A 13092-nucleotide genomic window follows, 5' to 3' on the forward strand; every position below is an offset into this window, starting at 1 on the left:
TATATATATATATGTATATGTATATATGGTCGTGTATGGCATTAAACATTTTTTAAAATGGCATTAAAAAGGCATTAAAAATCATTAAATTAGATTTGATGATACCTGCAGAAACCCTGTGAAAAAATACTGGAATAAGCCAAAAGCATTTTTTTTGTTTTTTCATATTCCAAACATTGTAGTAGGTTTCTGGTGGCCAGACTGACTTACTACAGCTGAAATATTGCCAATACCTCCCTTACTTTATGTACAGTATACAAATATTTTTATGAAAATAATTACAATAATTCATTCAAAGGTTTTTTTTCATATTCCAAAGGTTGTAGTAGGTTTCTAGTGGGCGGACTGACTTACTACAAGTGAAATTTTGACAATACCTACGTTACAGCATGTACAGTATACAAGTATTGTAATGAAAATAATTACTGTAATTCACCAAAAGTTTTTTTTTTTCAACCTTTTCAAAGGTTGTGGTAGTTTCCTGATGACCAGACTGACTTACTACAGGTTACTTTCTGCCATTACCTCCCTTACTGTACAGTACACAAATAATTTTGTGAAAATAATTACAATAATTCACCAAAAAGTTTTTTTTTATATTTCAAAGGTTTTTGGTTCTGTTCCACCGCCGCCGGTACCCAAAATTTAATCAAGAAAGCAGTCCCCTCTATCTCTGGGTGTACTGTTCTGGGTCAACTAACAATGAGCTTCACGCTGCCTCCTCATCCTCGGTCACCCTCTCCTTCACCTCAGTGGTTTGAGGATGTGTCACTTCCTCATGCGGTGCCTGCCTGCCAACCCATCGCGGGATCCTCTGATCCAGGCAGGCTCTCTTCTCATTCATACTGACGATTCTTTTCCTCGGTTGGGCCCTAGTGCTCCATCTCATTGCCCCTCCTCGGGCACGTCTGTGACTCCACTGGTACTGTTTGTGCAGAATCTGGGGTCCTGGTTAGCACTCCCCTGTCTGGCTCGCTGGCTGCTGTGGACGGTCAGACTCAGCTATACGATTCAGTTCACCAGGTGCCCGCCCAAGTTCAAGAGTGTTTGTTTCACGACAGTATCCAATGTCAATGAAGGATACCCTCACGCCCCTCAGGGAGATGGGCATCCAAATCTTGAATCTCAATGACTAGCTCAATCTACCTCAGTCTCAAGATTTGTTGTGCCAACACTGGGACCTTGTGCTCAGTCACTTAGGCCGTTTGGGACTTTGGTTCAACTGGGAAAAGAGAAAACTCTCCCCTGTGCAAAGTATATCTTTCCTCACTATGGAGTTGGATTTGGTCAACTCCCGTGGATTGTCACTCCCTTTCGAAATCAGGTGGTGAACCTGCAAGCTCCCCCGGAGGAGGCAGACCCAGCCCTCGCACTGCTGTGTCCTGTTCTTGCCCTGCGGATTTATGTGGACCATATTCAGTGTTTCAGAACATCTGAGCGGCTCTTTGTCTGACACCTGACTTCGTGCTTGTGTGAATGCCTTGCTTGTCAGCCCCTGCACATGGCCTTGTGCTCCGCGCTGGGATTCCTGGTTTGGTAATCTTGTGCATTTATTTTTCCACAGTGTACCCTGTGTCTTTCCCTTGCAAAAGCTTTTCCCTTGCAAATACCTGTACTTTGTTCTTCCAGTTGATAGAACATCATAGAACGTTCATTCAGAACGAATCTGCTGCATGGTTCAGAGGTTAACTTAGATGCATACGAAACGGCGGGACATAAGCTAACACACTTGGTTGCTGCACGTCGCATAAAACGTTCAAAAATGTCGATATGTGGGAGTAAGAGAAGAGCAGACACATGGATAATTCTGACGACGCAAGAGAGAACTCAATTCGGTCCGGTTTTCTGAGCGCAGACACCGAAGCATAGGCTACACACAGAAAGCGCGTCTCACAGCGCGCGAGTACTCTTTCGTGTCACATGAACAGAGAATTACACACAAAATGATATTGAATTGTCCATTTTGACGAGTATTCACGTAAACACAGTTGATTACGTCTTAAGTGAACATAAACAGTAGGGAGAACGTGTATCAGTACATTGCATCCATTGCAGCTGTGTATTCGGTTTTAAAGGGACAGCAGCTTAATTTAGTTGCTGTCCGAGTCATTTATGTTAATCAAGCAACAAATGAAAGACAGAAAATCACGCACTGCTCTTGACTGAAAAACTAGCAGCACTAAAGATTAATCTAAATGTATTTATAGAAATAAATATGTCTGCTTGAAAGAATGAAGAATATGGTAAACAAGTTGCTATAAAGAATACATAATTAGCCTATATAACCATTGGTATTTCATTAAAAAGAAGACCATGTTCTTGTTCTTTATGAGAAGTGGTTTTATTTAATTTTAACATAAAGGCATGTTGTGAATCCCTGCAGTTATATCGGTGTCTATCATGATAAAACTTTAATAAACCTATATAATGAGTTTGGACATTTTAGAGAAATGCTTAATAAATGAACTGTACTTTAAATGCATTACACTGTAACTAAACCCATTTTTACTGTAGATTTAGTCAACTAAAATTGTATGATATTTAGTCGATTAAAACTAAAAAGATGACTAAAATATGACTAAAACTAAATGGCATTTTAGTCAAAAGACTATGACTAAAACTAAATCAAAATTTGCTGTCAAATTAACACTGCTAAATTACAATGATTCATCCAGTATTCGCTGATTCATCCAGTAATGAAAGTACATCTTGAGTGAGTCATTTAATCATTCATTCATAAATTACATGTGATTTTGTTTAGTTGTCTAATGTCTTTTCTTCAGAATCATGAGAGAACCACAACTTCCATTGGGGGGGGGAAAAAAGAAAGAAAAAAAACTCCATTTATCCAGAATCATGCGGCTTTATTTTGCACACAAACAGCTCTTAAAGAGTCCAGTTTTTATGTAGCCTGTTGATTTTTGTTCATGGATTTCATCGTAACATATAGGCCTGGCCTATACACAATACACAATATCCAACCCTAATCTCCATACATTGTCAGTTTGTATGTAGTTCTCCACATATTTCCTCCCCTTCTGGGCAGGGTGTGGCCTCTGCAGCATTACGTTTTCCCTTTCACGGGCACACTTTCCGCAGTGCTTTGTTGTAAATTAGAGAAATCGGAAATTATTTTTAGGAACCGTAAGGACTGCTCCCATGTAATCCTGTCTTGTCTGTCCCACATTACAGTAGACTTTGTTGATTTTCATGGGGTCCTGGGAAGGGCTGTTGGTTGTGGTGTTTTCCATAGGGAATGTAATGTCGCACGTGATTAAATGAAAGGGAAGGTCTCGGTTACTGTTTTAACCCTCGTTCCTTGAATGAGAGAATGGAGATGATACGTCCCTCATGCTACAACCGCGGGCCACCTGTGGGGTGCCGGGATCCCATCTCAGCTCTACAGCTGGGAAATCTGCGGTGAGTGTGCTGCCGATTTCCTTATATACCCCATGGGTAACAGGGAGGAGATTTGGCATGCAAATCTCACCAACCACAGTTCATTGGCTCTTTCTCTTCTTAACTGAAGGTTATTGAGGCTTCCAAGTGTGACCCCATATGTCAGTATCAATGTAACCTCTCCGTTCTCTCATTCAGGGAACAAGGGTTACAGCAGTAACTGAGACGTTCCATAGGTGGCAAGCGCACACACCACAAAGTCCACAAACATTCTCGAGGATCACTGGTGGGCAGCTGTGGCCTTATCTGCTCATTAAGCCTGGCGTGTTAAAATAAGCTTTACGAGTGGTCAGGAAACAAAGTCAAACAAGACACTTGTAAAAAATCCCTCATGTGGTCCTCGAGGGATCTCCACCACTGCTCCAAGAAGAGCAAACACACACCTGGCAAGTCTAGATTTGTTGTGGGGTTCTGGTATTCTGTCACATTGCTGAGTTAAAACATTCACTGGAGGCTGGAATCAAAATCCAGGGAAATTTTATTTTAATCCACCAACAGAAAAATAGAGAATCAGAGGAGAAATAACACAACACTAAAATAAACAAAAATATGACTAATACCAGAACAAAGACTAAGGAGAAACATTGAGTATAAATAGTGACACCAAACGAGGGAACAAAATAATGCAAACCTGAACTGAGCATTCATGTAACAAACTGACAAGAAAACTGAGAGGACCAAGCGTTTTAACATGCTAGAAAATCAACTGTGAAAATCGAGCATGAACAGATATGAAAAACATATCCAAAAAACAAAACTAAATAAATAAATATCAGGAGCATTAAAAAAAAACTTGTTGAATTACAGTAACTTTTTTTATAAAAATATTTGTGTATTGTACATACAGAAAAGGAGGTATTGGCAAAATTTCACCTGTAGTAAGTCAGTCTGGCTACTAGGAACCTACTACAACATTTGTCAAATGAATAAACCTTTTTGGTGAATTACTTATTTTTTTCTAAATATTTGTGTACTGTACATACAGTAAGAGAGTTCATGGCAAAATTTCAGCTGTAGTAAGTCAGTCTAGCCACCTATTACAATGTTTGAAATATGATTTTTTTTTGTGAATTACTGTAATTATTTTCATAAACTTATTTGTTGTACTGTAAGTACAGTAAGGGAGGTATTCACAAAATAAGTCAGTGTGCTCACTAGGCATGTACTGTAACCCTTTAAACATTAATTAGAATTAATTATTTGACTTTGTTTTGCGCTGTGAGTTGAATTTGTAGACGGTCCCTAAAGCAGCCTAGGCAAATATGCAGCCAATATCAAACCTAAAATTAACTTCACAGCACTTCTTGATTTCTGTTAATAATAACAACAACAGCAAATCAGTGCAGCAGAAATCAACAGGTGTTTATGACCAGAATCAATATAAGATTTTTTTTGACATGTCATGTGTCAGGTTTAAATCCTGACTAGGCATTGGACAAATCAAGTGCTCTTGGTGTTAATCTGCTTTTGCCAAAATCCATCCTGTTAATGACGTAGAGCTCTTTTATGTGTGTCACTTATCTGTCACGCACCTATTTTTGTATTATGCACCTGTGTTAAATGATTCTTTAAAAATAAGAGTAGAGGAGAAAGGGAACAAGGCTATTTAGAAGAGATTTCTGAAGCCCTTCTGTGTTTTCCTTCAGTAGAAGCTGAAACAGACCTGCAGATGCAGCTAATCGAGTGTCGAGCTCAGCTGGAACACTGGCAGGGTGTGGCGAGGATCTGCGAGCTTGGCAAACAGGAGGAGCTGCAGGAACTGCAAAAACAATGCGACCAGGAGATTCAGTCCTTGCAGGAAGCTCTGAGAGGTGAGGATTGAGAGGGAGGGATTGAAGGAGTGTGGTCACCTAAGGTGGAGGTAAAGCACAAGTCTGTTTGGGCGTTGTTGATTAATCATGAAACTTCTGTGGAGAAAAACCACAGCGTGTCTTTAAAGTAGCTTATCTAAAAGTAAAAAATGATTTCAATATTTACTGTTGTTGTCAATGTTTCATGTCGTTCCAAACCGTTTTTTTCTGTGAAACGCATAAGGAGAAGAACAGTTCTTTCCATACATCATGATAGCAATGAAATTTTGTACCCAAAAGTGCAAAACGCCATAAAAAACCCTTTTGAAGTTGGCTTGAAATGGAAAATGTCATCGTCTTTTCTTCACTATTGTGACGAATAACTTCTCTAATGAGAAAAAAATAGGATGGGACTTGACTTTGTCTATCAGGAATTGATTCAATCATTGGATTTTTGTCATTTGTTTATTGTGAGTGACAAGTTGCTGGAGTGGAGTGACAGGTTGCTAAAAGGGAGGGATTATTGTCTGTCATTCACACTGATGCACACGTCATCAGAGAAGAAAGGGAAGGGAAGTTCATGTTTTTGATGAAAGGTTATGAGGGCACATGAATTTAAAAAGACTGATGGTGTGCATGGATAAATCATGTATATTACAGTAATGCTTCACTGCGAGCCAGTCATTATTATTGAATAATGACTACATTTCAGTCTGTTCATCACGCAAAGCTTTCAGAAGACGTCTGACACAAGTCATATTAATTAATTTTATGGTACTTTTATGAAGTTTTTTCAGCATACAGCATACAGGTTTGAAACCTAGGCAGAGTAAATGATGACATTTTTTAAGTTTTTATTTTCGTGAATGAACTTTTCCTTTAAATTTGGCTTGAAATCAAAACTGACCTGTTTTTTCTTCATGCATTGTGGGTTATGTATATAAACTCTCTTGCCACGAATTGTGATTCTGCAATATTTTTACCCCAATTATCAAAATCCCATCCAATTACCAAGTACAATAATGCAGCAAAATAAAATACCTGCCAATGAAATAAAACTATAACAGAAAATATGTAATATAAAATATGTAAATAAAAACAAATAAAAGGGGGTGCTCAGCTTAACTGTCTGTAGAGTCAGCCAGTATATTATCCAAAAAGTGACACTACCTTATCAAAGGTCTTTAAACGGTTACTTCACCCAAAAATAAAAATTCTGTCAATAATTACTCGCCCTCATGTCGTTCCAAACTCGTAAGACCTTCGTTCATCTTCGGAACACAAACTAAGATATTTTTTATGAAATCGGAGAGCTTTCTGACCCTCCATAGACAGCAAGGGAACTACCACATTCAAGGCCCAGAAAGGTAGTAAGAACATCGTTTCAGCCTTTCATCGCCTTGAACGTTTCAGTTGCATTGCTGTCTATGCAGGGTCAGAAAGCACTCGGATTTCATCAAAAATATCTTAATTTGTGTTCAGAAGATGAATGAAGGTCTTACAGGTTTGGAACGACATGAGGGTGAGTAATTAATGACAGAATTTTCATTTTTAGGTGAACTAACTTTTTAAGGAGCCTGTGAGTGAGAATCTGATTTTCTCAAGCTTTATACAAGTAAACACCTCTTTAATTCACTAATAATAGGTGGGGGTGAAATGTGTTTCCACTTTAAAATAAGGAGAAGTCTAGCTAATAAAGTTGTAAGGCCAGAGCTTTTTGCAGTGACATCGGAATGACCTTGTTATCTTTAATCAAAATGAGATACAACTCACTTCATCCCTGCTGATGTATTTAAGTCTGCGCTATTGCCAATCACATTCCTGTATGCAACACTCACTTTTCACAATCCAATTAACAACCAAATTCCTCTGGCTTAAACAGTAGAGCATAGCGCTAGCAATGCCATGGTTATGGGTTTGATTTCCAGGGAATGCATGAACTGTTCAAATGTGTACCTTGTAAGCAGTGCAAGTCGCTTTGGATAAAAACATCTGCCAAATGTGTAAATGCAATCAATAAAAAAAACTTTTTTTTTCTTGTTCGATAAGCCGTTGCATTTAGAAGTATGTTAGAATTCAGAAGTTCAGTTGATTGCAGTTTCATTTCATTTGCCAGCTTGAATGTCATGAAATGGAATTTAACCCAAAGAACTGGAAGCGACAGGGAATATGTGTTTCAGTATTACTTTGTGACTGATCCCAATTTTTTCACATCCTGTTTTTTTTCCCCATCTTAGAAACAGTTGCTCAGTATGATGCTAGAATATCTGTTCTGCTGTCAGAACGAGCACAGTGGAGGAGAGCCGCCTCGCCCAAGGAGACTAAGGTTTGTGTGTTTCTGTGTCCTGCCTTCTCTTTTTCTTTTTACCCTTTTTGTTATCTAAGTACTGAGGCCAAGAAATACGTACTGATATTTTTTGACACATTATGTGTCTGTTTCCCTTTTTTGAAAGATCTTTTGGTGTCTATATTATAGTGCGCCTAAGTCACTTCTACATTTTACACATTTCTTTGTGCATGCAGGGGATCTCTAAAAAGGGCAAGGTGGAGGGTACCTCTCCTCCACAGGGTGCTGACCATGAGGGCTCAGGGTCAGACTCTGATCCACTGGAGCTGTTGGCAGAGACATCAGATACAGAGACAACAGGCCTTATGATGGACTACTTTCCCCAGCACTGTGACTCGGCCTCCCAGTCTTCTTTCTCTCTGGACACACCCTCTTTGCCCCGACATCCGCCCCCTCAAGATGACACCGCCTCCCTGGTGTCCACAGGAACATTAGTGCCTGAAGCGATCTACCTGCCACCACCGGGGCACAGACTGGTTACGCATTCAGACTGGGACAAATTGCAAGCACAAGTCAGTATGCGTCTAGTTTTTCTAGCAGGATTCCCACGACCATGGAAAACTGTATCAGGAAATTTTAAGATTGTGGTTGCCAGGTGTGGAAAAGTCATGAAAATGAACGAAATACTAAAAGTAATGGAAAGTTTTTCTAGTTACACTTGGCTCTAAAACTTTTAACAGCTATAAATTACTCTTCATGAGTGCAGTCCTAATCCAGTAATAGCAAACGATTTGAAACAACATGGAAATGTATTAGTCAAAAGGTGTGGGACATTTCTAGCCTGTTGTTTGTTAATCAGTGCATTAGAGGTCACTGATGTCAGTGCATGATGTCACTATCTTTCAGCTAACTTGTTGAATCTGATATCATGGCATTTTTAGCTTGTAGAGCTTCAAGAGGAGGTGACAGAGCTTCAAAAGCAGAAAGCTGAGCTGGAGAGAGAACTGGATGTGCAAAGCACAGAGACACAAAAACGGGTACAGAAACTCTCAGTTCCTCTTTCGCACACAGACCAAATAAAACACATTCAGAAACAGTTGCATTCCTTAATATTTTTGTAAAAAAAGTCATACAGTGATACAGTTCAAAAGATCAGCATTTATTTGAAATAGAAACTCACTTTTAATCAATTTAATGCATCCTTGCTGAATAAAATTATGTACAAACATTTAACTGACCCCAAACGTTTGAGTGGAAGTATATAATATAATATAATATTTTTTTTCAATGTGGTTTAATTGCTTTGAGCATACACCCTGATATAGCATATCTACAGTTGATTACTTTCAAAGCAAATATATCAAATATATTGATATCTTTGTGTTTTTGTCTATTGCAGTTGTCAGTGCTTCAGTCTCAGGTGCAAACATCTGAGACCCTTCTTCAAGACCTACAGAAATCTTTTAGCCAGTCACAAAATGCCGTTCAGAGCAGATTGGTGAGTAGCAGGTGAATGGTCCAATCAAAGGGCGGCAGGAATCCATAATCCAAAATCTTGATGATATCACAAACTGTTTAAGATTCTGCATGTACTTTTTCACGCAGGCAGAGCTGTCTTACTCTCAGAAGAAAGTTTGTAATGAACTCTCCAAGTTGAAAGGTGAAGACACTGATGTGGATGAAAATAGCCTTCCACCGCACAGTCCAACACTAGAGGTGTGTGTGTGTGTGTGTGTGTTTATAAGCAGGTTTCACGAAAGGAGGCCAGAGGTGTGGACTGTGGAGCAATTGAATGTTGTGTGTGTGTGTGTATTTGTCTTAAGTCATTAAGTCGGTGTGTATCTCTATACATAGGCAGCTCACTGTGAGGAGAGGCTTCGTATTGAAATAGTCAACCTACAGGAACAGCTGGAGACACGCACAGAAGAGAGCGGTCTGTCTATATCATTAGATTACATTTTATGCATGTGATATACACGTTTTTGCAAAGAGACTTCTTCTTCCCTCACTGTTCTTAAAACATTTAAATAAAATGTTTCACAATGAATCATTTCAATCATGTCTGGCATTTGTCCTGTTTGTTGAAGCTTTTGATTGTGTTCATTCCTCAATGACATGTTCTCCTTTTTGTCTCTTCTCCTCATCTTTCTTGTCTCATCTGCTCCTCCAGAAATTTTAGAAGGTAAATCATATATACTTTAACTTTTTGTCAATAGTGTAGATCCTACTTGTTGTATGAGGGCAGGTGTTGATATTTTAGTGTTTTGCCATGAAACTGTGTGTCCAGTGTCAGTTTGCGATTGAATTCTCTTTCCCTCAGTTAAGCTTGCCAGCCTGACAGTAGAGACAGACCGCATACAGGTCCAAAAGGAAAAGGTATGGCAGCTTTTAATTCTCAGGTGTTATTTCTTATGGGACTAGGTGGTATTCAAAAATGTTCTCCACATCCCTTTGCTTGTTTCTTTTCATATATGAGTCCACTGTGTACTGCTAAAATGCTCAATCAAATCAGTCTATTAAGACATTTTTTGAATGTCAAGTGCCATTTGCTTGTTTGTACTTCAGTGGCACTGTAACCTTTAGGATTTCTCTGTAAGCTAAGGTCCTTTGGTTTTAGTCTAACTTGACCTGACAGTTTCATTGTGACAAATGAACTGGAAGTAAGAACATCTGTATATTGTGGTTGTTGTTGTTATTAAATATTTATACTTTCTAAATATGATATGCGTGTTTATGTGTGTGTGTGTGTGTGTGTGTATTTATGTATCTGTGTTTGACTCATTTAATCAGACTACCAATAGTTAAGACATTTTTTACACAATATTACAAAGTGGATAAATTATTTATTCCTTTATAATTGGATGCATTCACAAAATGAAACATAATGAAGTCATGTGACAACAATGTAGCATAGTGTTGTTTGAAATGTTTGTTGTATAATGCCTAGCATTAGCTTGACATATTGTTGTGTACAATGCAGTACACTAGTATTCCAATAAGAACGTTTCCATTGTCCCATCTGTGTGTGCAGTTGGAGGCTGAGCTGCAGGAGTGTCGTGTGGAGGTGAAAGGTCTGCGAGTGGCGCTTTCTCACCTTCAGAAGGAGAACAAATCTCACATCCAGGAGAAGGTAGGCCTGCATCTTGGTGTGAATAGGTGAATATCATTAAATCTGATTATATAGTAGTTTACATCTCTCTATGTCTTTCAGGCAGCATTACAGCAGCAGTGTTTAGAGTGTCGCAGTCAGGTGGTCAGTCTGCGCTCTCAACTAGACACTAGTCAAGCTGTGCAGAAGGATTTTGTGCAGCTGTCGCAGTCACTGCAGGTACTTCACTGATTTAGGATCAGCATCGAGTTTATACTCTTCATCTATCCTGCATAAATTCTGCAGTCTCTGTTGAAAGTTCATCAATTGTTGATGACACACATAAGGCTGTGTCCTCACTGCATGATTTCTACTCTCAGGCTGCGTTTACACTCTTAATGCACAGATCCGATATTTTCACCATATCCGATTTTTTGTCCCGCCTGTTTACATTCACTTTAGACATGCCTCGTGTCCGATATCTGTGTTTAGACTAATCTCCCGCCTAAAATCATTCCACTGGCTTTCACGACCATGAGCGCAACGACTGACCCTCGAATTCTGCATGGACTTCTGCTTATTCATCTTTTAAACTTTTAAACTAAATGAATGGATACTGTTAATTATTACCTTCTTCTGCATCTGCATTTTCATTCTTTGGCATGTCTTCAGCCGTCAAACTGTCCAGAACTTCGGGGGGTCGGCAGCTAGGTTTATCGCCCAAAACTCACTCCATTTGCTCATAAAATGGACAGGTTGTTCTGTCCACTGCGGTTGTTGTGATCCTTGGCCTCCTTATATTTGGCTTTAATGCTCTTTATCTTGCGTTGGCATTGCAGCCAGGTTCGGTTGTAGCCACCCTCATGCATGGCCCGTGTTATGTCTTCATAGTCACAGCCCGATTTCTGTATGCAATTTTGCCTGGGTTGATGCCTCTCCCCATAAACGAATTAAACGTGACGCCGCCTCCTGGCTCCACTGACTTCCATCCATCGCAACACATAAATATTGTGACGCCGCATGCAACTCGTGCTTGAAACAGGCGCGAAATGATGACGTTCAACGCAATCCGTAGTGGAACAGTGACGTAATTGACACAGAGAATCGGATATGCGTGTTTAGACGTAGATCGGATGTCCAAGATATCGGATATGTATCTGATTTAAAACCACATTTGGAAATGGCTCAGATCGGATGCGAAAAAATCGGATCTCGTGTGGATTTTTGTGTTTACACGCATGCATCAAATTCCGATCTGTGTCAGATGTGGGCAAAAAATCTGATTTTTTCTGCCAGTGTAAACGCAGCCTCATACTCTGTCTGTGACAAAAACTTTAAGCATAAGTTTTTTTGAAATAGTCTTTTCGTTTCTTCTCTCTGCATTCTCAGGTGAAATTGGAACAGATTCGCCAAGCAGAATCTTTAAACCAAGTGAAGCACATTCTAGGGGAGGAGCTTGAAGACACCAATTTAGCTGCTGATGCCACATGAAACAATATAAGAATAGGTGACATTTTGGCCAACCAAAGGGAAGAGACTCTGGTGGGCAAGGAGGTGGTCCTCAGAAAGGGCCAAGCTGAGGTGGGCTGCCTACATAAAAAAAAACAAAAAACAAAAGCCTGCAGTGGCATGAACTAAACGGCCATTCCTGCACTCATGGGTTCACACTTCTTCTAATGAACTCAAACTATATGGGGAAAAACATGATACCTTTTCAATCTGGACAAACTGGAATTGCTAATACTTTAATTTTGTGAAAAGCTAATACACTGACTACTAGCTGTACGAGACTAGCAGTACTACTGCAGTGTAAGTTTTTCTTCCTGGCCTAATCCTTTTTTCCTAATAGACTGATGGATATATATTACTTATATTCAGCACCTGTCACCAGCAATAAAAACCAAAAAAACATACTGGGGATGGATACTGGGGGCAATTGTAACTTTATAATATATAATCTTTTCCTTTATAACCCAGACTACTACAGATCTACTACCTGCTGTCGCTATAAGAAAAAATGATATGTGCCAAAGTAACAATATCATTAATAAACATATTCAAAGGGAATATTGTAAAATGTAATATTATTCCATATAATACGTCTGAATATTTCTCGCCTTTATATGGTACTAATTATTTTAGCTGTCAAATAATGTTTTAAAGTGAAAGATTAAATGGTAAATGCATTACAATTGTTTGAAATGAGATGCAACCTTTTTACTACACTATTTTAATAAGTGAAGTGTAATTAGTTGTTGACTAGATGCTAGTCTTACAATATATTAGTGTTTTAAAGATTAAATCTTCAAATTCATACCATTTTTATTCATAAGTAGTTACAATTGCCCCCAGCTTCACAGCCATGGTGAAATCTTTTATGATATCCACCAGCAATAGTGTTAGCATATTCCTTTTATGTTAATTTAAAGCCAACAACCAAGAGATAAAATAAATATTACTTTAAATTA

General features: G+C 38.9%; 1 protein-coding gene across 2 annotated transcripts in view; it reads left to right on the forward strand.

Moving 5' to 3' along the window:
* LOC107687001 (rab GTPase-binding effector protein 2-like) overlaps positions 1 to 12221 on the forward strand; it is a 17944-nt gene extending 5723 nt beyond the window's left edge. Inside the window, exons 2-13 of one of the 2 annotated variants that reach the window (XM_016484139.1) lie at positions 5106 to 5270; positions 7487 to 7575; positions 7773 to 8108; positions 8478 to 8573; positions 8936 to 9034; positions 9142 to 9252; positions 9391 to 9469; positions 9707 to 9718; positions 9857 to 9912; positions 10568 to 10666; positions 10748 to 10864; positions 12014 to 12221. In XM_016484139.1, the coding sequence (XP_016339625.1) occupies positions 5106 to 5270; positions 7487 to 7575; positions 7773 to 8108; positions 8478 to 8573; positions 8936 to 9034; positions 9142 to 9252; positions 9391 to 9469; positions 9707 to 9718; positions 9857 to 9912; positions 10568 to 10666; positions 10748 to 10864; positions 12014 to 12115 (1361 nt within the window). In that variant the 3' untranslated portion in view covers positions 12116 to 12221. The remainder of the gene's footprint in view (positions 1 to 5105; positions 5271 to 7486; positions 7576 to 7772; positions 8109 to 8477; positions 8574 to 8935; positions 9035 to 9141; positions 9253 to 9390; positions 9470 to 9706; positions 9719 to 9856; positions 9913 to 10567; positions 10667 to 10747; positions 10865 to 12013) is intronic. The other variant, XM_016484140.1, reaches the window with a different exon arrangement.
* Positions 12222 to 13092: the final 871 nt, after the last annotated feature.

Source organism: Sinocyclocheilus anshuiensis, unplaced genomic scaffold (assembly GCF_001515605.1).
Source record: "Sinocyclocheilus anshuiensis isolate Anshui unplaced genomic scaffold, SAMN03320099.WGS_v1.1 scaffold1287, whole genome shotgun sequence".
NCBI lineage: Eukaryota > Metazoa > Chordata > Actinopteri > Cypriniformes > Cyprinidae > Sinocyclocheilus > Sinocyclocheilus anshuiensis.